This window comes from Amyelois transitella, chromosome 22 (genome assembly GCF_032362555.1).
Source record: "Amyelois transitella isolate CPQ chromosome 22, ilAmyTran1.1, whole genome shotgun sequence".
NCBI lineage: Eukaryota > Metazoa > Arthropoda > Insecta > Lepidoptera > Pyralidae > Amyelois > Amyelois transitella.
The window spans coordinates 6,765,775-6,791,069 of NC_083525.1; the positions used below are offsets into that span (position 1 = coordinate 6,765,775).

The 25,295-nt window shown below is 35.6% G+C and overlaps 2 protein-coding genes across 2 annotated transcripts; one reads left to right on the plus strand and one right to left on the minus strand.

Annotated features, from left to right (window-relative positions):
• The first annotated feature begins 3,176 nt into the window (after positions 1-3,176).
• LOC106129984 (uncharacterized) lies at positions 3,177-24,683 on the plus strand. The gene is made up of 2 exons (XM_013328719.2): positions 3,177-3,331; positions 23,484-24,683. The coding sequence occupies exons 1-2, from the start codon at positions 3,326-3,328 to the stop codon at positions 24,462-24,464; spliced, it is 987 nt and encodes a 328-aa protein (XP_013184173.2). The 5' UTR covers positions 3,177-3,325; the 3' UTR covers positions 24,465-24,683.
• Positions 7,415-9,771, minus strand: LOC132903159 (KRAB-A domain-containing protein 2-like). The gene is made up of 2 exons (XM_060950520.1): positions 8,140-9,771; positions 7,415-7,811 (listed from the first exon to the last, which is right to left on the minus strand). Exons 1-2 carry the CDS (start codon positions 9,549-9,551, stop codon positions 7,586-7,588), a joined length of 1,638 nt encoding a protein of 545 aa, XP_060806503.1. The 5' UTR covers positions 9,552-9,771; the 3' UTR covers positions 7,415-7,585.
• Positions 24,684-25,295: the final 612 nt, after the last annotated feature.

A 25,295-nucleotide genomic window follows, 5' to 3' on the forward strand; every position in this document is an offset into this window, starting at 1 on the left:
TTGTAATGTGATGTTATATAGCCTAAAGCCTTCTTTGCGCCAGATGAATAGTGACTAGGTAGCTTCGAAATGAAGGCTTTTAATGGTCACCTCTTTTTTAATCTGTTTGTTTTTTCCAAATAAAATAAAAAAGGCTACATTTGAAATGCGCAATCTCGTCATGGCGTTATGGTGTAATCTTGTTTGGATTGGAAAGTCTGCCAGGATGTGTAGAATCGATTGATTGGCAATTGGCACCGCTCAATTATCAAGCAAGGAAAAGTACTTCTCGTAATGCCATTGCGTTCAAACAACATCATGTGCAGCATTCTTTCTTGGAATAAACTTGTCAATGAAAACATCCGCTGAATAATGAGAAACTGCGCGTTTTCTTTAAAAATGCTGTATTTAATGCAGTAATAGCGCATATTTAAAACTAGCTGTGCCCGCGACTTCGTCCGCGTGGAATAGTTATTTTGGGCATCATATTTATTTTTGCAAACATCCTCCTAGGCTTTATCAATTATAGCTGCTAATTGTTATGCGACTTGGCGACGACTTGGCCCACATCATTACCCGTGACGGAACGGAGACCGTATAGTGAGATGAGAGGCCTTTGCCCAGTAGTGGGATCTTACAGGCTGATACTTTACTTTACTTTAAAATAGTAATAAGGGCAATCGAAAGATGCGGGGTGAGGGGGGCGGTCAGGCGGTCACGCGTATTAGAAAGAACGCTGGTTCGCCGTATTAAATGTTTCGCTGCAAATTGCTTATATCGACTATATCTCAAAACCTATTCGTCTGATTTATATACTATAAATGGCAATCGATTATCTAATTATCAAATCTACATGAAAAGCCGAAAGTAATAAACATATTTATTTGGATAAGGATTAATACTGAATTAAAGAAAATTGGTTTCAAAATAACTTATGTTTATAATGAAAAAATAATCTTAAAAAATGAACATAAAAGTGGTTATTGTAAGTAAACCTTAAGAGATAGATATATGCTCTCGCGGACTTTTTTGTGGCAAAAAATGTGTACTTCACATCTTTAGTACATTGTTTTACTATATCTTTGTTGGTTTGCGCAGCGTTCGCGTGGAAAGCTCGCAGAAGGCCGACTCATTCAACTTTCACCGTCATTGTTGACGTTTCCCGTAGGAAATCCGGGATAAAATGTAGCCTATAGCCTTCCTCGATAAATAGACTATCTAACAGTGAAAGAATTATTCAAATCGGTTCAGTAGTTTCTGAGATTAGCGCGTTTAAACAAACAAACAAACAAACAAAACAAACTCTTCAGCTTTATAATATTAGTATAGATGTCCAACAAGCTTTTGTCACAATTTCTTGGATCGTTGTCATAGCTCTCAGTTCTACCATAAAGCCTTACAGTTGAGCCTTTAGTCTTTTCGAGAGTATTTGAGGCTTTGTTTATCCCGTAAGTAAGATTGGTACACTACTTCCTTCTCCGCAATCCACACTATACCGATGTATGCGAAATTTCATGGAGATCGATTCCATAGTTTTAACGTGAAAGCCGGACAAACAAACACATTTACATTTATTATAAATAAGTTATCGATATGTGTGCCAATTTTGACTAGACTGACTAATCGAACACTAACGAAATTCAAGACATCACTGTATATCATACACAAGTCACATAAATAGGTAAAACACAATTAGTTATTAAATAATCGTAGTGATTACGTACTCTTTGATAATGCTTTAGTAATTAAACGATGTAGTGTCCACTACAGGGCATGAGTCGGGTTCACGCGAGAAATCTTGACAGTGTCATTCAACTCTGCAATAAATTGTTCTGAGGTATTAAAATAAATTTAAGAGTCCTAACCTAAACGCCTCAATTTTGTATATGATCCTCTTATTGTCAGGTTGGCTAGAAGAGATCCCATTTAGGGATAAGCCCGCCTTTGCACTGTACTGTTTTTATTTGTAATGTACCTACTCCTTTAGTGAACAATAAAGCATTTACTAACTTACTTACCTTTTTTAACCGACTTCAAAAACATGACTTCCCAACTCAATTGTATTTTGGTTGTATTATTATTTTCGTATTGAAAGGTTATGGTTACTTACACACTAGCGAAGTGTTCTCATGGCTTAGATCAGAAAATGTAAACTTTGAGAAATGGAGGCAACTATTACCTAATGTATTTTTTTAAATGCATAAGTGGTGTTCATGGCAAGGGGAACTCAGATTTGAATCTCATGACGGCTTTTTATTAGTTATGTTCATCAGTTTTACGCGAACCGACCTTCAAACGGGGAGGGATAAAATCGTGAGGAACCATGCATTTTGAAGCAACTGAATTTGTAGACCATGATTCAATGCGAACGACAAGTTCTTGCGTATGAATCATCCATTGCCTGTTTTTAATCGAGACTTTTTATTAGAAACCGCGTAATCCAGGCCCAAATATTAATTTTATATTAAGTATGTATGTGTGCCTGCTATTAGACCAAGTTACAGTTTTAAAAAATTAAGGGCGTCCTGGCAAAGGGTTAGGTCAAGAGTACCTGAAACCGCCGAGCTTGCATGAAGAGAGTTATGAAAGTGGATGAAGCGAAGGGAGTATGCAGAGATCGTGGCAAGTGGAAAGATGTAGTCTCTGTCTACCCCTCTGGGAACAAGGTGTGATTTTAATGTAAGTATGTATGTACAGTTTTAATACATCTGAACAGCAGTGACTCTTAGATGTCCAAAAAATTCAAATGCCAAGTTTAATATTACTTATAAGCGCGATAAAACAACAAACTAACTACTCGATAACCTACTTAGATACTTCAGTTTTTCTCCATAAAAATAGAGATTAAGCGTTCCATTGTTTTGACTTTCTCTTCGCCATAATTTTGCGTTGTGGATAAAAATAACCGCGCCTTGAACCCTGACCCTACGTAAATAAGTAATAACAGTACAAACGTATGGTATTTTTAGTTTTGCTTAAATCAATAGCAGTAACATACCAATCAGTTAGGTACCTACCAAGTCTATTCTTATCATAACTTAGAACTTCAGCAATAAGAATATAGAAATTAAACTTTTAACTAGATAAATTATGCAAACCACCTATATATCTAAAAACTGTAGCCTAAAGAGGGTTAACTAGTTCACTCCACTGTCTCCATCAACCAATAAACCAGCAAAACGCGTTTGAGAAAGTTTATTTTTCGACGACGGCAGTCGCCAATGCACTCCCAAGGTGGAGTTACGCGTCGCCGCCAAACGGTGAAACCTTTCTAAAATACGTTCAATAAACAAATTCTTTTTGTGACTTGTGACCCTTTTTGGATTTGGAATACTGGCTGGTGAAAATGAACGTAAGTTTTATTTTTAAATTGCCTTTTCCTTCGGCAAAGGTTGGGAGAAAATTGTATGGGAAATCGAATGCATTTGCGAACATAGCTAATATTTTAGGTCCGGTCCGGTCTACCTGATTTTATGTTTAAATTATTCAGATATGTATTATTAGAAATTGTGGTTAGATTTCGGAATATTTATCGATTTTTCCTTCATTTTATTAAGATTGAGAACATCAAACGAGAAAGCTTTATGCTTATCTAGGTAGGTACTCCTAAAGTAAGTACCTACTTGGGTATCTGACTTGTTTTTGAATAAAGGGTGTGTAATGGTGGTTAAACCTCGAGGGTTTAAATGACTTCATGGGTCTTTAGGGCTTTATAATTTATTTTTCACGATATTAATAAGGAACTTCCCCATTCTGACCATTCGTTTACTTCCTGTATACTCGTAAATTTTGTGAATGCTTGTAGATATCAAGGTCCATTGTTTTTATTTACTTGATTCGAATAATATTTATCTAAATATAGGAAGACTGGCTGTTTGTCTGCGACTTCGTCCGTGAAATACATCTTTACGAAAAATCGGATCTCGAATTGCCTACCTCCACTCCAAATATAATGGATCAATATTATTACACATTTTAGGTTCTCTCACGATTTACCAAGTTGTGGATTGACCACATCCCACATTTTAAAGTATACTAGACTGGCAACGGCTTGTCATTTCATACTGGTCAGACAGGAACAGGACCTGTAAGAGGTATGTGACTTAAGGTGTAGAGCGCAATACGCGGGGTACATTGCTTTGTTAGGCTTTATTGCACAGAATATGCTTACAATTTTTTTCTCTTGAAAGTTTTCCTGAGTCGATAAAAAAAAATACCACGTAGTCTGAACAATACCTATTGAACCGATAGCAAGTAAAAAAAAATTAGAGATCAGATGATCAGCGGGTTCTTTATTTAAAGCACGCGCGTTTTTATCGCGGAATAAACTATTGCTGTTTCGCTTTTCATCTTAAAGTGAAACGGGACAGCAGTAGTATATCGCGCGACTTATTAAATCTACCATAAAATTATCAAAGCACGCTCTACATAAAACCAACCAGTGAATGACTTTATTCTGACTCTAGCTCTGGCATTTCAGTCCTGTTTCACTTCACATCTCTTAACTTAAATATTTCGATAAATTTGGTCTACACTACTTATATACTTAATTATTTTTTTTATGTACTTAAATTTACTATTTTTATTTGAATACCCTTTTTTGTACACAAAATTATAACAATAAATTTATCCAGAAACTAAGTACATAAGTACATAGGTACCAAGTTTCTGCGCGTGAGATTGTTGTTTCATAATGTCAAATAATGCAAAAATGTACTAATTACAATCATAAAAATAAATTACTCAAATAATTTGGTGTGTAAGTAAGCTTTAACGCGTGTTGTACATGACAAATATTTTCTTGCAATTTATTTCGTAACTCATTCTGAAATGTAATTGCATTTTGACCCAGTTTACTCGTTAGCAAAAATTTACCTAAATAGCTTCTTTTATTCAATTGTTTTTTATTTACTTAATAAATTTTACTTAAATTAAATAATATTTATTAAAATAGTACCTAATAAAAGTACCACCGCCAAGTGTACTCCGCACTTTAGAATAGAACCATTCCATCTTTCTATATATCTCATAAAAAATCTGATTAAATCCTGTATCATGTTTAGATAGAAAATTTACGTCAAACCAAAGCTTTAGAAATTTCCTTCATTTGTTAGATAAATTACTTGGGTAAGAAATTACTGTTTAGATTTAAGGAAAAAATATAATAACTTATATTTTACTGTGCATATTTATATATATCCGTTCTTAGTGCAAATTTTGGCATTTTGATAGTGCATATAAATTATAATCCGATGTTATACTCATCATATTTCCATAATTATTCTATGTGCTTTCGATTGGCAAAGAATTTTTGTTATTTTAAGGGCATCCATCCAGGGCATTGACTGACTTTAGTTGCAATCTTCTCCATGAGAAGTTTGTCGCTGTAAACAGTTATTTTTAGCCTATTATTGAAGGCAATAAGTAATCGTTAACAAAATTAAATAGTCACGTAGTTTTTGTAGCAACTTAGCGTTCCTACAACTCAAGGTCGAAGTTATAAGTCAAAATAATTTAGCGATCGTCCGTATTGTATGCGTAACTTTAAGACTTAAAATCGTGATACGTGTCACTTTTGTATATGGCAAAGATGTATACATGCGGTTTTGTTTTGTTCTTTGAGTTTAGTACAATCATAAAAAAGGAACAATAAAATTTTATTAATCTATAACTAGCAACGATCGTTCCACATATGTTCTTAAATATTTGAATGTCGATGGATAGGTCAAACGATTTTAAAAAAATCTGATAACGTGCTGAAAGCGCTGACCGCATTGCCCCCTTGAAGTTAGTAGTAATTTTGGTCATTAGTAGATTCATATTTAAACAATCATCAGGATTTTATAAAGAGATCATAAACAATCTCAGTTAACAATAATATTGTTAACTTAGATTAATTAATTAATTAATTTTCATATTATGTATGTAGTTTTTTCTCCACTTTGTAAGTCTAAGAGCCATGTCGTGCGCGCTCTATTATGTAGACAAGAACGAGATACTCTATGGTCGCTAAAACTTACACAAAGAACTTGCAATACTGCCTCCACTGCCTCGTGATTTCGTGACAAGACATTTAAGTTTCAATTGGTAAGAAATAATGCTAAGTACTACGTGAAATTGGATTATTTACTTTGACAAACGTAATATGTATACTTACGTCCAAAAATGGCGTGTAAGTACTTAATAAAGGCAAACAAATAAATAAAAACATAAGTATGTATATATCCTTTTAATTTTCGTATTGTCTCATAAGTTTACTTTGTCCTTAACTTCAAAAGTAGACAATGCTTCAAATTATGTCTTTACAATTGAAGATAAATAATTTTGTTATAATCTTTGTAGCGAAAAAATTGTCTACTAGCGTCTTCTATACGTTTTGTCTTTTTTATGCCAAATATCATGAAGAAAATAGTTCGGTAGTTTTGGAGTGTATGCTGTACCTACAACAAAAACACCAGATAAAAAAAGTAATTACTAATTAACAATGAAATCTTATCACGATCATAACATGCAAATTTTATCAATTTATCTAAATGAGATGCACATGCAGACACATTACAATGCATTTTACAATTGCATAATACAATAATGTCGTCAAGTTTTAGACCATAAAGATTCACAATCACAGATTTTCCCAGAATTAACAACATAATACTGATTGTTTTGTATTTTTATTAATTGTTATTTTCAACACGATTAACATACTTTAGCCATTTATTAACTACCAACTACATAATAATGTACTTACTTCATACATACTTACATATAAACACATTTTTATCCCATACGAGATAGACAGAGCCAACAACCTTGAAAAAACTTAAAGGCCACGTAGGTACATCTTAGTTATAGCGGTTGCTAGCCCATCGCATAGAGATGTATCCCATAACGTTTCTCTTTTTATAGAACAACGAAAAAATTTTTGCCGAAAATTTCTGCATAAAATTGGCGAAGTATTCTGTTTATTGCTACAAAACTTCTGTAACAATTGCAAGAAGCATATTGATGATAAAGGGATGTTATACCACAAATTCAGTTTTATATATGTTGCAGTCAAAACTCTTAACCAGTCAAAAGTACTATTGACTAACAAATTCAGTCAAAAGTACTTTTGACTGAACAGGTTGGTCAATAGTACTTTTGACTGAAAATTATTGGTTATTAGTACTTTTGACTGCAAATTTACGGGTAAAAGTACTTTTGACTGACGCTCTTCGTCAAAAGTAGTTTTAACTGGAATAAAGCATCAGTCAAAAGCATTAATTCGTTAGATGTGAATGAAAAAGATATTTATTAAATGTAAAATCGTTTATTACGAAAAAATTGACATTGTAAACAATACAAAGAAAAGATACACTTAAAAATTCAAACTAAAGTAGGTAATCAAAAATTATACAAGTTAAAAAACACATTAATTTACAGTTTATCGCTTTTCTTAAATAATTTTTAACTATAATTGAAATTTAAAAATCAAAACATAATTCGTGATTGTATAATGAAACCTTGTAAATTATATATGTTTTACTTATTGCAAATTATTTGTGCATCGTAAGCAACATACGTGTTTTTTTTAAACTTTACTAGGCTATCAGTCTATAGTGACGAATTATTTATTCATGCAACTCAGACTATTATGGCACTTTGAATTACACAGCAATCCTTTCTTCTTGCATAAACATTTGTTGTTTTTACAGCCCGTAGAACATACACATCGAGCATAACCTTGTCCTGTTCCGATAGCAGCGTTCTTTGCAGCTGTTCGTAATGTAACTGTTTTGTTGGGCACCTCATCCGGGCGGATAAATTTTTCTTTGCAGCCATCAAATTCGGATCTGGAAAATAAAATGATAAAAACAGGTTACTGTAGGTTTTAATTTAACTAACAAATACACACACGCTCACACGCATACACGCACACACACACAATTTTTTACTAACAAATACACACACGCTCACACGCACACACATGCTCACACATGCATACACACGCACCCACATGCACACACACACGCACACACATGCGCACACACACACGCACACACACAAATTTTAACTAACAAATACACACACGCTCACATACGCACACACACAAACAAATTCATTTATATTAACAAATTCACTTAGTAGACTCACATTAAATTTTAATAAGTAGGTACGTACCTGCAGTACAATTTCTCTAAAATCCCACTCTTTGTCCCAATTCTGTATAACTGCTCACAAGTAACTTCTAATACAACTCCAATTAAATTACGAAGGTCTGCCTTTCCTTTGTCTACGTCTGGGATTGGTATGGTCACATTGTCTTCGACGTTGAGTGGTGGATGAGATTGATCGCTTGCTGTTTTCATTCTCTTTGCTTGTTTTACTAAATTCAAATGCGCTTTTTCTCTTGCTTCCAATATCATTGATTCGTTACTGTTGTGTTCAAATATTTCTTCTTGTTCTTTGTTTTCTTCTTGTTCCTTATTTTCTTCTTGTTCTTTACCTGTCTTTTTTGTTTCAATTTTTTCTTGTTTATCTAGGTTCTCTTCATTATCATCGAAGTTTTGATCCATTTCTGTGATTGCAACTTGTAAGTCTTCTTCATTGTGCAATCCACTTATAATTTCCATAGGTAGATTAGATGTTGTAAGCCCCACTTTAGGTTCCATTCCAAACATTGCTTTATACGGAGACTGCTTTATCCCTGAGTGAAATGCTCTGTTCTTCATAAATTGAACAAATTTTAGTCCATTCGACCAGTTAGTGGTTTTATTGTCTTCCATCCAAGATGCGAGCATTTTTTCGACATCTTGATTAGCCCTTTCCACGGAACCTTGACTTTGGCTATGACGTGGTTTCCCAGTTACTAGTTTTAGCTCCGGCCAATATGATGTTAATTCTTTTATAACTGAGTTAACAAACTCTCTGCCATTATCTGAGTGCAAAATACATGGTGCTCCAAAGGTCAAAAAAATATCCATTAATTGATATGCAACTTCAGTAGCCCTTTTTGATGTCAGTGGTCGCAAAATTACAAATTTAGTTAAATGATCCTGATAAACCATAATAAATTTATGCCCGCGATCTTCTTGCGACTGCATGTCAATAAGGTCGACTTGGCAGCGGCTGTTCATTTCAGAGTGCAGGATCGGTTTCGAAACCAAACCCCTCCTTTTCTTGCTTTTCTTCCTTTGGCATACTTCGCACATTGACAAATATATATTAATCATTTCTTTTGTTACATTAGCGTACTTTTTTGCCGTTTCGTTCTTAAGTCTATCGCGACCACCATGCCCTATAGAAATATGAGCAGCATCAATAATGTCGTAGATTTCCTCAGCCGGCAAAAAATATTTGACAGGTTCTGTGTTCGTAACTAATTTTTTTATACCACAAACTTCAATGATGTTGAAGCGTTTTAGTCTACTGTACTGTAATGGTGTTTTCTTTTCATCAAATTTCGCGTCTTCCACATCCATTGCAAACTTTTCAAATTTTTCTTTTGTCATAACATTAAAATGACTATCTTTCATATCTTCTAACGCTAAAATTCTTTGCAAAAAGCGTTCTTTCTTTTCATACTCACTCATTTTGATTCTAATATCAGCACGTTATCCACAAATGATGAGTAATATAAAAGTTTATTTACGAGCGTTTGTCGTTATTTTTATCGACCACCTTAACTTTTTAAGAGTTTTGACTGATACAACCAGTCAAAACTACTTTTGACGGAATCACTTAGTCAAAAGTACTTTTAACCAGCTCTATTGGGCAAAAGTAGTTTTAACTGTTATTTTAGTTAAAAGTATTGTTGACTAAAGCATACGGTCAAAAGTACTTTTGACTGATTTTGCTAGTCAATAGTACTTTTGACTGGTTAAGAGTTTTGACTGCAACATATATAAAACAATTTATTTTATCAAGTATACCAACAAAGAAAGAAGTATACCTACAGGGATCGACAGAGGACGTAGTTTCTGCCTACCCTTCTGGGAAATAAGCGTGATTTTATGAATGTGTGGCGAGATATCTACGCCACTCGTCACAACATCCAATCAAACAACTACTGTCAATCATCGCGAAGAAATTGACGCGCTCAACCAATAGCAGCGAAGAATCTGAATCGCGATTTCAAAGATTTCATGGATTGGAGCATAAATACAACCTCCGACACAACACCGTCGGAGCCGCGGTTCCCCAGGCATACCTAACATCTAGCCCGGCGGAAGATCTTCCCTTTGGTGGCGGTCGAGCCGAATCATCGCTCACGCTACAAATGTATAGATATCTAGTCAAGACGAGTCAAATGGCAAAGTCTTCCGGCACTTCCACCGTGACCAGCATCCTACGGCCGAGTGTCCGAACCATTGTCCTCCTGCCTATCACATCCTGGAGAATTATTATTCATCAATCGCACTTCATTGTTTTTACAATTACTTCGAACGAAATGCTCAATGGGTGGTGGTTAATTGTTTTTTATTGTTATACTAGTTGTTGCCCACGTCTTCGCACGCGTCGAAATGTCTTATCATAGTATTATATATATTATATACTAGCTGTGCCCGCGACTTCGTCCGCGTGGAATAGTTATTTTTGGTATCATGGAAGCCTTCAAGGATGAATAATTTTCCCCGTAGTTCCTGAGATTAGCGCGATCAAACAAACAAACAAACAAACTCTTCAGCTTTATAATATTAGTATAGATACTAGGAAAGGGTACCTTCTTACATCAGGTATAAGAATAGAATAGATTTATTTTCAAAATTGGATGCAAGGTATCACTTACGTCACATCACTTTAATCTAATTATTACTACTACCGCTTTCAAAGCGCATGTGTAGAAGAAGCAGCGGAACAAACTATACTGCAGCATTTTCACCGGACGTCTATTTACAAATATAGATCTCTGAAATTTAAATCGTGGACTAATGCACATTGTCTACATTAAAAAACATGAATTAATGTAAATCTACATAATTATTTCAATACGAATATTTCGTCAAATAACGCCAGGCGCTTTTTTATTTAAATCTAAATATTTCGTCAAATAACGCTAGTCGCTTTCAGTACAAGATGTAATCTACTTAGCAAAGTTTGAACAGTACGCTACCAGGTTGAAATGGACCAACCTCGGGAATTACGGCGCATCCCTTCACAGAAAGTTGGACTGCTGTAAACTACAACTTTACATCCTATATTAGATACAATTTGTAAAAGTTAAATTTGCTAAACGAAGTCACGTTTCCCTCGTGGACCAACCTGCAAATGGTCGTGCCATCCCAGATGACTGTCCATAATGGCACAACTAAGAAAAAAAATCGATTCCTAATATTCGTAACTAACTGTGGCCGCGACTTCGTCCGCGTGGAATAGTTATTTTAGGCATCATTGAAGCTCTCAAGGAGGAATAATTTTCCCCGTTTTTTTTTTCACATTTTCCATTATTGTCTTCGCTCCTAATAGTTGCAGTGTGATGATAAATAGCCTAAAACCTTCCTCGATAAATGGTCTATTAAACACAAAAGGATTTTTTCAATTCGAACCAGTAGTTGCTGAGATTAGCGCGTTCAAACAAACAAACAAACAAACTCTTCAGCTTTATAATATTAGTATAGATATGTTCACCGATCGTCATAAAGGCTTGCTTACATAGCAAGCTTTCTTAAAAATAAAGCACTTGGTACTGAAGTTAAGATTGTACTAGTTTAAATCGTCAGCCCACCACCTAGGTACCTAAGTACTTAGTTCAAATTAACAATTGCATTTCTTGACAAGTGAGAGTGCACAAGGAAGCAAAAATGCATCGTCGTTTCGTTACCCCTCAGTGCGTCTTACACATTGCACAATTTTCAACCCAATTATATGAGACATACAGTGGAAATTGCTGGGACTGTGACAGGACATTGCGATGTGGTAGGAACATAGCGATACACCGTATATTTTGTTATAGATGACAGAAAATATATACTGGCCACGTCAAACTGAGTATGCCGCAATAAATAATAAGGCAAAATTTCGCAAAGTTTCTAAGGATTAAAGATAAATTCAGCCGCGGTTTCGCCAATTCCTGGGACAAGTTTTCAGTGGGTCGATTTTTCTCCAATTCTACAAACACGAATATGAATATGCCTCTTTATATCCGTATTTTTCAAACAAAATGCACAAATACTTATATTTCAGAGCTAGACAAATATTTTGCAATTAGTGTCAATAACGTTATGGCAACACTTTCTGTCAAGGTGACGCGGCTTGAATATTTAAAAAATTACAGTGTATACGTAAGTCATTTAACAACAGAAATCTAAGTATTTTACCTGCTTGTTTGAGAGAAAATATTTATCCCTTATTTTTCATTTATTTTGTCCCACTGCATTGTTTTGCCGTGTGGTTCCCTGCAGTGCTGTGTGGTTCCCAGCACCAATACAAAAAAGAATAGGACCACTCCATCTCTTCCCCATGGATGCCGTAGAAGGCGACTAAGGGATAGTTTACAAACTAGGGATTCTTTTTTAAGCGATGGGTTAGCAACCTGTCACTATTTGAATCTCAATTCTCTCATTAAGCTAAATAGCTGAACGTGGCCATTTAGTCTTTTCAAGACTGTTGGTTCTGTCTACCCCTAGACGTGACCATATGTATGGTGTATGTATGTATGCATTATGTTATTTCTATCTCTCATCTCTGCGTGTTCCCTGTTGCACCTTCCTCAGAAGTGATTCTGGGGCACTTCCCTGGAAGGAAGTCACAAACTTTTGCCGAGGACCCCACCTTAACTTCTGTTCCTCTTTTCTTTTTATTTCACGTCTAATCCGGCCATACTCAAGTCAATCCTACTTATTTTCGATTATCTTACCGCGCCATTTGAAAACGTCCATTTCCATTCTAATGCCGCAAACAATTTTCCTAACGGTGACCTACTTTCTGCCATAACCACGCACGTACACATACATAAATCTGTAATAACAGCATGCGACATAACAGCTGTAACTAATGAAGTTTAAACGATGGTCAAAAGAAACCGTTAAAATGTTACATCATATTTAGATCGCAACTTAGGTAAGTCTTCCATTTTATTTATTTATTTAACCTTTATTGTACAAAATACAATTGTAAAAGCACAATGGGTGGACTTAATGCTAAGTGCATTATCTAACAGTCAACCTTTGGGTCAAACAGAGAATGCAAAATAAAGGGAAGCTTTTAAGGCTCGCTTCTCTCTCAACTCCGCATGCTCCCAGGTCGCACCTTCAGCCGTTGTGCTTTTATTTATTTTTTTATTTTTTTGATACGCTAAATTGTTTAGTTGGCAATAAATTATTTAGTAAACGGGTATACTGAATTATTGTGTGATAAGTGTAGCGTTGATGGGTCTCTGCTTTTTGATACAGATACCCATCGTCGCTTTTTATCTAGAGATATGTTTTAGTATCAGGTGCCATTGATATGCTTTAAGTTTAGGTTTGTGACTATATGATTGATGTGTGTGTGCTTTTATTAACGTATGTAAAGGGGAAAACATACCATATTTTAATGAGGTTTCGACCGGGTTGCGCCGACCGTGGTCCCAGGATGACTGGTGTACCGGTGTCATGGCTTCGTCGGCGCGGTGGACTCTTCAAACACCAGCATCGGCATCATATTTAATTCTTCGTCAGTACCGTCACACACAACAACCGACCGCGAATAAATTGTTGTTTTTATTATCGCAACCACTGGAATCCAATTCAAAATAAAAAATTGAAATTTCTAACAATTAATAATTGATTGATAATGAGCAGTCAGAAACTATCCAAAAAGGCTCGACTGGCTGTGCACAGGGGCGTGTTGGTCCCGACATTAATGTATGGGAGTGAAAGTTGGGTATGGCAAAAGAAGCATGAAAGCAGAATAAATGCAGTGGAAATGAGAGCGTTAAGGAGTATGATGGGTGTGAAATTGAGTGACAGGATAAGGAACAGCGTGATAAGGGAATGTTGTGATGTGAAAGAAGATGTAGTTACAGGAATAGAAAAGGGTATGTTAAGATGGTTCGGTCATGTGGAGAGGATGAATGAAAGCAGGTTGACTAAGCAGATATACAAGGAGAGTGTGGAGGGAAAGGTCGGAGTGGGAAGACCTAGACGAACGTATCTTGATCAAATTAAGGACGTCCTGGTAAAGGGTCAGGTCAAAAGTACCCGAAACCGCCGAGCTTGTATGAAGAGAGTTATGAATGTGGACGAAGCGAAAGAAGTATGCAGAGATCGTGGCAAGTGGAAAGAGGTAGTCTCTGCCTACCCCTCCGGGAAAGAGGCGTGATTTTATGTATGTATGTATGTGTATGTAATAATTGTTATATCTTATGGATTCACAACATTGATTAACGTCAAATAAATTACTAGCACTGTAACAGTTTCTTCAATAACTTCAAATTTAAAGCCGTTCTTCCGATTGAAATTTTCCGGATGCTTTTTTATTTCAATCGCCTCGCGTATCATTCTTGAGTAATACTTAATCATCAATCATTAAAACGCGAAAGTAAAAGTATTAATAGCAAACCGTTGCCGTGTGGTTCCCAGCACCAATAGAAAAAAGTATAGGACCACTCCATCTTTTTCCAATGTATCTCGTAAAAAGCATCTAAGGGATAGGCTTATATACTTCCTCTTTTAGGCGATGGGCTAGCAAGCTGTCACTACTCGTATTTGAATCTCATTTCATAAAACCGAGCAGCTGAGCGTGGCCTTTCAGTCCTTTGATGACTGTCGGCTCTGTCTGCCCGCAGGGGATATGGACGTGATTATATGTTATTTTATGTTAGCAAAACCGTTGTGCTTTTATTTATAACTATAGTAAAAAAGCTAACTTCATTTATATGTTTTACCAGCAAACAGGTAAACAAAATAATCCTAATTATCCTAATAGTGATGATCCTAATACTCGTAAACTATAAGTACATACTATATTAGGATCCGCAATCCAAACGTTTAAAGCTTAATAAAAAAATTTGTATATTTAAAATAATAAAAACTTATAGCAAATTAACTCTATCAAAAGAAAACAGATAATAGAATAAAACCGTACGATTTCTGCGTAATTACAATTGTAACTTCTACTATCTACGTATGCGTATTACAATTTTATTTTGATAGTTATAACAATTTCGGTAATCTAAACCTCGTGAACTTTCCACCAAATTGAGGCAGTTACCTGTCCTGCAAATAACATGACTTCAAACTACATTTCTCCATTGTTTACCCTGCAGCTTGCATATCTGGTCATCATGGGAAGGAATTACAACTTGTTTGGTCTCACAATTACAACGTAACTGCTTTCTTTATATAAATTTGCGGATGTACGGACTTTTGCGTGTTGCTAATTATACAATGATGTAATATGTATTAGTGACTAGCTGTGCCCGTGACTCCGTCCGCGTAGAATAGTGATTTTGGGCATCATTGAAGCCCTCAAGGGTGAATAATTTTCCCCGTTTTTTTCACATTTTCTATTATTTCTTCACTCCTAATATCTGCAGCGTGATGTAATATAGCTTAAAGCCTTTTTAATAATAAATGGTATATTCAAAGCAAAAATAATTTTTCAATTCGAACCAGTAGATCCTGGGATTAGCGCGTTCAAACAAACAAACAAACTCTTCAGCTTTATAATATTACGAGTAGTTAGATAATATTAAGGGGCATAGCTGCGCTTTTGGTGTCAAACAATGGCTATAGGTTAGCTGATTCAAATATCAGATGACTTTCATAGTATAATGTTAATGCGTTATACTTATCCACTCATTATATTCATAGTTATATTATTCATATTATAAAATAATACATGTAACTGTTGTTACCATAAAGATAGATAAATAAACAAATCAATACTTATGAGTTAGGTAATCAGCATTCCTAGGCTTCCTTAGGTAGGCCTTCCTTATTACCAAAAGTCTAGCTAAGTCATAAACTACCTGGGTAACAAACCGATTGATAACGGGTACACACACATAGTTATAGCTACGTTTAATATGGTATATTTCATCCGAAATGGATAAAATTTATATATTGGCTTCTTATACACAAGCCTTGGCTTATGAACATTAATAAGCCTTATCTAATGTGCTATGACTTTAGAGCAATATATTAGTTTCAAAATAAGTAAAGCACAAGTCGCACAACTTCCAATAAATTAAAAAGTTACAATTACATATATAAATAATCTCTTTAAAAAAAAAGAATCAGTTTTAATTTTGGTATAAAATAATATATTACTACATTTTTAAGCCTTTTGGGGTGGAAACTTTTTAAATTACAATAAAGTGGCAACAGTTGATCGCTCAATTTTTTATGGCCATAAAAATAATATTTTTTTGCTTCAGATTTCAACATTGATAAGATTTAAGATTTATCGGCTTAGAAAATTTATCCGGTCCTTGGTATACCACAGGATACCAACATGCAGATTATGTAGTTATCTCAGCATTTCTCTCCAAGCACTACGTATTCCACTAAGTGCCTATATCCATGAGATCTGTACTTATGTTGAAAGTAGAAACTGACAAGACTGAATAGTAGTAACCTTGCATTATGGGTGAAAATCTCTATAATTTGTATCCACTCAGGTGACTATTAGTTTAACACTTAACTATGGTAGTTCTATTAAAAATTCTGTTGCTTTCTAAGCGCTGTACATTACCAGTTAAACTAGTATTTTGAATAAGAGTTTTATGAAATATTTTACATTCATCTTCATTAAAACATTATCGACATATGCTTTCTCTTTTTTCTTCAATCAATAGAACACCTGCACTGTAATATAGAATACTAGAGGCCGCCCGCGACTTCGTCCGCATGGAAACCCTATCAATCCCGCCGGAACTCTGGGATAAAAAGTAGCCTATGTGTTATTCTGGGTCTTCAGCTACCTACATACCAAATTTCATGGTAATCGGTTCAGTAGTTTTTGCGTGAAAGAGTAACAAACATCCATACAAACTTTCGCCTTTATAATAGTAGGATATAACCTTTTAATTACAATTTATAAATAGGTAGGTACCTACCTGCCAATCTTAATACATTACTCGTATCATATTAAAAACGTGATATTATTATAAACATACTATTTTTACTTTCATTTTATAGTATGTTTTTGTTTATTTGTTTACTCGGGTTTTATGTAAAATCAAGTTACTTTTCTTATAAGTAGTGCCGCTTCTGGGCGAAGATTGATGACCATCAAGTTACTGATTAGGTTAAATTAAATCAAAATTTAATTTATATCTATTATCCTATCGCAAAATGGCGACCAACCAACAAACTTGCTTAGTAGTTAGGTACTTTTGTCCTGTCTTATATTTTACTTACTTACTTTGTTCGGTCTTACAATAATATTTATACCTTATTACATAGGGTTATATTCAATGCTCAGCCGGACCCATCTTTTTCTGATCTCACGACACAGCTCGCGAGAAGAAAGGAAGATTGTTAAATGAGCCAATGTCGACACCATACGAAAAAGTTTGTCAATCTGTTTACACCGACTATTATCTGAAGTAAGTACATGTATATTACGACAGTGAAAGTCAGCTTTGAGAAATTGACTCGATTAAAAGGACGGCGGTACTTTCGCAATGTTAAACGAGGGAAACTATTGTATTTACCGATCCCTCTTATAGCCACAAATTAGTACCAATAGTCGTTTTTAGTTCAGTAAATAAATATATTCATTCATTGTATCATTAGTGTAGCTAATAAAATTAATATTGTCCCCGCACTCTTAGCGTGTACACAGTTGCACCCCTCTGCCTCTGCCTTCGACATCTTAAGTATTGATGATGATGATTGGAATCATTGACTAACATTGTCATCTCTGGCGACGTCAGGCTAGGAAAATTATAGGAAAGTTTGTCCACTATAGTTAAAATTTATAACATGAGCATACACAATAACACCTGTGGGCGTATTAATGCCCATTAGGTGAAAATGAAATTGAAATAGTGGCTTAATATTGCTATATGCATCGCGTATCGTAATGATCCTGTAATATTTTTCCTATTCGTTCGACCGTCTTAATACAGTCAGCCTGGAAAGAAAAACCTTATTGTATACGTTTATTTTTGTAATCAATCCAGCGTACCGACTTCAAAATAAAAAAAAAAACTTTATTTTTAATTTTGAAATATTTTTACCATCGATAAAGAGTATGACCTAACGAGTGATTGTCATTCACTGTTCTTTACAACAGAAATGTAATGCAAGTCACACATATAACAATACATATAATCTTATCAGTCACAGACACGCCGACAGACGAAACAAAACTGTTCAATAATAATATAGGTAATACACCACGGACCCAGTTTCACTTTCGACTAAGGAAAGTGGTCGCCCGCAGCATACTAATGTCAGTTGGCTGTTGGTCAGTGGGCTGCTTCCCTGTAGAACAGCCGAGGTAAGTATAAAAACGGTAAATCTAAAAAGACAGCTGTGCTACCTCGCCTTCATTAGTTTATGGGAATGGTGTATAGATATCTCCTAAGCCGTGTGTACCTATACAACGTCAAGTCTTTAAAAAATTTATGTAGCTATTGTCAAGAAAATTCTTGACCTCTCTCGGCTTTATTAACTACGAATACCTACGTGTCTCGCTGTACTCGATTTGGCCTCTAAGTTCAGCTCCATCGGGTAAATATCCTATTTAGGTGGGCATGATTATAAAAAAATATGAAGCGGCGTGTCAGAAGACTATCGAAACATTTTATATATTCATTACAGTAGGTATAATTTACTTGGTCAAACAAGTAAGTGGGCAAGTGAGTTGGGCTACTAAGCGACAGAATAGTAGTCATTAAACTTGTTTTGGTAGTGCTAAAGCTATCCCGTTGAAGGCTTAAGTAAGAAGTTTTAGATCAGAAATCAATTGTTGTGAAATTAAAACAGTTTTAAGGTGCTATATATCTACGACGGCAGATTTTATCATTTAGAAAGTAAGTTTGTGAAATGATTTGATAAGTTACGAAGTTAATCACTTCATAAGTTTAAAAATGTTAATAACGATGGGATGTATATAATAAATAATAATACCTTCAATATAAATTTTTTTTATTAAATTTATGCTACCAATGCCACAATGACCCATCAGTTGCCTTCTACGAAACAAAGCGTTACATAAACCTACTTGCTATACAATCCAATCAAATCCAAATCCAAATCCAATCCAATATGGTATTGCCACATATGAAAATAATTATTTGGCATTTGGCAACGCAAGTCTCGGGAAAACGTGAGGCACATAAAATTGCACGTGGACAGCCCGCTGAATTGATTCCAATTAAGTACATGTAAATAAAAGCGACGATAAACATTGCAGTAGTGTAGCCGCGACTAGCCTATTGTTTTAATAGATATTTCTTTTTATATCTTAGTACATACTTTATATACATACCCAGTAGACATGCATTATTGCATTTGTAGTTGTGATTAAACATACCTATCATAAAAATTTGATATATATAATAATCGAGATGATATTAAGTAAATAAGTAACTACACGCGGCTACAAGAGAAGCCATACGAAAACTGCCAGTAAGCATTGGTTTAAAATTAGATTCATTTAGTTACTTTTTTTAAAAAGAAGAGGAATATTGAAGCTTCTTTTATTAAATGTAAGACTTTGTTGCATTTCTAAAATACTACCTACCTACTTAACACGTGAAGTAATGAAATCGTCGAAAAAGTGCAACAAGCAAACAAAACTTACAATACCGATCTTGGTAAACAATTCCCACGGAGATAATCGGGTGGCAAAAATGTTACATGTAGCGGTTTTATATATTATTTAACTAAAACTGCTTGAGATTAATTCAGTCAGGAAGGAAACCTTAGCATTCGGACAACTGGAAGTGCAACCATTATCCAAGTTGGGCCACAGGTTGAATTGTGGAGTTCTGACGGGCTCGCTTCTTGTGGCTTACTACTATTTGATCTTGTTCATATAGACAGTAGACCTTCTCTGAGAAAGACCGAACCCAGCTTACGTCGACCACCTCTCTTCATCACTTTTTGTCGTACGATCTTTCTCCAACTCTGAAATGTCTAACAGAAAATGACTTAATTCTTTTCCATATTTTAATCCTTCGCCACAATTACTAGCATTTGACTTTATTAAGATTACGGTTCGCTCGTCGCTTACTACTCTGTCAAGAAAGTAGCGGGAAAAGATCAATAATACACAAACTGTTTGTTATTCATCCAAATTTATTTTATCACCTTCAAAATATGCTCCTTTAGAAACGATACACTTACGCCAACGAATAATCCAATCATCAAAACATTTTTTAAACGCTGTTTCCGGAATTGAGGTCAGTTCTCGCCGCGAATTCTCTTTTATGTCTTCTACCGATTGAAAACGGGTGCCACGAAGTGGTAATTTGAGTTTAGGAAAAAGAAAAAAGTCGGCTGGAGCCATATCTGGTGAATATGGTGGTTGCTCGATGGTATTTGTTGAGTGTTTGGTTAAAAATTCGTTCACAATGATGGCCTTGTGCGAAGGTGCATTATCATGGTGCAAAATCCAAGAATTTTCTTTCCACAAATCTGGCCTTTTTCGTCGGATTTGCTCTCTTAAACGCCGCATAACACTCAAATAATATTCCTTATTTACCGTTTGACCTTCCGGCAAGAATTCCGAGTGCACAACACCGCGATAGTCAAAGAAAACAGTCAACATGACTTTGACTTTTGAACGACTTTGGCGTGGTTTTTTCGGTTTCGGTTCAGTTGGAAGGCGCCACTCCGAAGCTTGTTGACTAGTTTGCATGTCAAACTCGTAAACCCACGTCTCGTCACCAGTAACAATGCGTTTCATGAATGTTGGGTCGGAATTGACTCGTTCTAGCATGTCTTCAGCGACTCTCATGCGATTGAGTTTTTGAAAAAAATTCAGGTCTTTTGGGACTAGCCGAGCGACAACATGTTTCATACCCAAATTATTAGTTAAAATGGTACGGATCGACTCGTGAGATACAGAAAGTTCGGTGGCTATCTCTCTCAAAGTTGAATGAGGATTTTCAGTCACTATTTCCTTCACTTTTGCGATGTTAACTTCAGTTGCAGACGTTGATGGCCTACCAGAGCGAGTCAAATCTTCCATCACATCTCGACCGCTTTTGAACGCTTTGTACCACTCATAAGCACGAGTTTTTGATAAAGTCGATTCACCGTAAGCCTTCTGTAACATTTTCAGTGACTCCGAACACGATATTCCATTGGCAATGCAAAATTTAAGACAAACTCTTTGTTCGATGTTTTTATCCATTATGAAATTAGCAATACACACTAGATATGATATAACTAAAAATAGCACTGTATTTAATGTAAACAACAGATGCAACTCAAACTCCGCGCCAAAATGGAAAACAGTTGTGTCAATCTAACAACAACAAAAAAAACAAAAATTTGAATTTGGAACCATAAATAAATAATCCATTCCCGATACTTTTCTGACTGAATGTATAACTTTTAAACTCTCGTTCAACTTCAAGAAAGTACTTCTCAACTTCATTCACACTGATGGGAGCGAACGGTTAGAAATTGCATCATCACCAACAGAGTATAAATGTTGCTGGTGAGAAAATCACGTATTTTGTTCAATAAAATGCTTTTGGGTCACGGTTGCGATCGACACAGCACTGTGGGAGATTAATTGGTCAACGATCTATCAACGAGAGCTTTTTTATTAGTTATGGATCTTACCTAAATAAAATTTTGTTAACTTGGGATTTTTCTCTTACGAGATCTTCGGGTACCGTCTCTAAGTAAGGGGAATAACGTGAATTTGGGATTCCCTCCCCATAGACAAGTATATACCTACGTACCTAACGTTACTTCCCTACCGGCGTCTCTTTTTTATCCATCCTATAATTTAGGGACTTTCAAGGCAAAAGTGAATAGGCATTATTTGAGCTTGCGTGTACCATCGTAGACCATATCTTGCTCACTATCATGCACATTGTATGCAAAATGAGAATTCAAGTTTTCGTTAAAACTTACCGTAACATAATCAAACAGTAATTCTATGTTTTGACTTAATCATGGCACACATCACTCGTAATATATGCCACGATCATGCCAAATCCGCAATGTTCTAGCGCCATAAACAGATTTGCATTTACAACTTGGCAAATGTCATTATCATGGAAAATTGTCTAATCGTGAGCTTGGTGGTGATATAACGCATTCCATTTGTACCTCCCACGGTTCCGGTGTCATTAACCTATAACTGTATCTTCAGAATGAAAATCTCTATCTCTTTCATCACAGGAATTTCCAAGTGCATTCCTAGTACCTATAAGTAAGCGCATAATTATAAAAAAACTAAAAGATTATGCCCAAATTTTCATAATCTTCCCACTTCGTATACCATCGGAAATATCATATCATATCGTAAATATACCACCTTAAGCGGAAATCACACGCAACTTGTTCATTTCATTGTCTTCATTACCCGGTCTCACAAAGCATCAAAAAGTTAACTTTTGCTGTATACTGCCCTTTTTGCTTTCGAAGGAGAAATCTATTTAACGAACTTATCTCATGGCACTTAGTGTATCAGCTTTACCACTAAAACTCCAAAGCTACGCTCTTTTTGCTATCTTCAGGACATAATAACATCGCAAGGCCATCCACCACGATGCCCGTATTATTTATATATTTTATTATGCTGTTTGCCAGATAAGATTTAGATTTGAGTATAAAAAATTGCGTTTTAAACATCTTCAAAACTGTCAATAGTAGTTGTTTTACATTCCTCTAAAGCATTATAACAGTTCTTTGCCTTCCGTTTTGATTCATCATCTGTGGCCTCCAATTTAAACGTAGAAATTTCAGTACCCACTAATAAATGATTACTTACACGCGATTTGTTTATGGATCATTAATGTCTGTTCTTCACTTAAAACTAGCCTAGTTCTACCCTCGGCTTTACCCGTTTAATTTCGAAGATTTACTACCAAGCAGAACAAAAGATGGTGAAATGAATCAGTTTGATTCATCGACGCAATAATACGTAATCCCGTGAAATTGTTGTACTTGCCGACTAGTTAACTAATAATTATTTATGCTCCAATCAATTTCAGAATGCATTATTTACAAATGAAACTAGTTAAATTAGATACTTTGGTCTGACCGTAAAAATGGGGGCGCCACACTTTGTTGATTTCTATTGTATTCCTTAATTTTTAAAGTTTAACATGCTTCATTTAATTTAGGTAGTTAATTGTTTTTTTGGATCGATCATATAACATATACATTCATTATGTAGGTATTTATTATGTCCTGAATTTCCATGGGGAAAGTCAGGACAAGTTTTCCACTCATATTAATCTACCTTTATGCCAAGTTTCCGCTTTCTGCGACGAAAAGTTTTGGCAGAGCATATACCTAATTACATTGTGAATTTTATTTTCAAATCAAAATTCTCTTTCCGTTGTCTTTTCTTTAATAATAACTAAAAAAAATTATTTACATTATTTTCTATCTTTCCAGATACTATGGTGCGGCCTCACAATACAATCAGTCTTGTGGACGTGCGTGTGGAGTCACGGGCGGTTGATTGAGCCCCCTTCCAGAGCATCTGCCTGGAGGTATGGCTTCGACACCCCACATAACTACAATGACCACGAACTCTACTGCGGTGGGTTCTCCAGACAATGGAACAAGAACAATGGAAAGTGCGGAGTATGCGGTGACGCTTGGGACGCTCAACAACCTAGGGCACACGAATACGGAGGTAGATTTTACAAAGGTGTTATTGTCCGAAAATATGCCCCAAAAGACGCTATCACGATCAAGGTGGAACTCACAGCCAATCATAATGGCTATTTCGAATTTAGAGTATGCGACGAACATATAGGAACAACTCAAGATTGTTTAGACAAGAACGTCTTGAAAATAGACGGCAGAGACGGAACTAAATTCTATCCTAGAGATGGCAATAGAATTTATGAAATGAAGTACAGATTACCTGATGATTTTGAGTGCGCGCATTGCGTAATGCAATGGCGATACATCGCAGGGAACAATTGGGGAAAATGTGAGAATGGAACAGAAGCAGTCGGCTGTGGACCGCAAGAGGAGTTCAGGGCTTGCGCTGATATAGCTATTGGTGATCGCTTCGCCACAACTACGAGAAGACCGAGACCTTCGTATGTGCCACCTAACAGGAAACCACCAACTGTGCCGACACCAGAAGAAACTTCTGGAAAGGGCTGGTACGGTGTTGTCGTTGCTGTCGTGGCCTTGTTCGTCACGCTGGCAACACTGTCCGGCTTATACCTGTATTACTATAGAGGCGGAATGAGAATAAAGAATTTGTTGAAGTCGAAAGTCCCTGCGCCAGCGCCAGTGCCACCTCCTAGACATAAGAGATCCTCCCTTTCAAGAGAACAGCCACCAGAATTGAGACCAACTAAAGTAGCGACAATTCCCGATTCGGGATTCGAAACTGTAGATCTAAGAACTAAATAAGATGCTATTTTAATATTAAGTTGACTGTAGCAACGTACCACTGCCCTAAGTGATAATAGCGTGAAGGTTGAATGTTTGAATGGTGAGAACTGCGATTGATTTATCAGTGTATTGTTGATTGATAAAGAGGTTTACCTAGTATTTGACTATGATTTACTATTGTAAATTTTATTTATGTTATTAAATGTAAGTAAAATATGGACACCTGGTTGTTCTTTATTTTTTGTTGTATCCTTACATACATATATCACGGATTACAGGTTAGACAGAGTCAACGGAAGGCCTATATTGTCTAAAAGAGTAAATGTCTACGTTCAGCTGAAATAGCATAATAATTTCTATGTGAAACAAATTGCCAGCCCATCATTGCCTAAAAGTAAAATCCCAAATATAATATAAACTTCCCCTTGACTGACTTTTACAATCTGGAAGGGGAGAAAAGCAGCTGGCACACATTATATTTTTTCTTCGCTACCTTATTCAGCATAGAAGCTTGCACTAGATGAATGTGACTATTCCCTCATATCCACGAGGTAGATACGTATGTGATCTAGTGGTCCTATTTTAAAGTGACACTCGATAACCATACGGCACTACGTAGGTTGAGATCAAGCTAGCACAGCCATCTGGCTGTGCTAGCACACCACCACCTCCACTTGATTATGAGGTGGCCCCTGTATAATATCCACTTAATTATAAATGATGGGTGATTCAGGTATCTCCTGGACCGTATACGTACACAATATTATATTGTCGAATCGCGAAAACGAAACCGCTATTTATTCGGCTTTTTGCTTTTTATTTAGGCTTTGCTAAGGTTGAATTTTATAA

What these genes read in the sequence shown, in the direction of transcription:
- LOC132903159 (XM_060950520.1), bottom strand. Translation starts at nt 9,551, where the DNA reads ATGAGTGAGTATGAAAAGAAAGAACGCTTTTTGCAAAGAATTTTAGCG. An exon ending in TTAGAGAAATTGTACTGCAG is followed by an intron (nt 7,812 to 8,139) that starts GTACGTACCTAC and finishes TTTATTTTCCAG; the next exon opens with ATCCGAATTTGATGGCTGCA.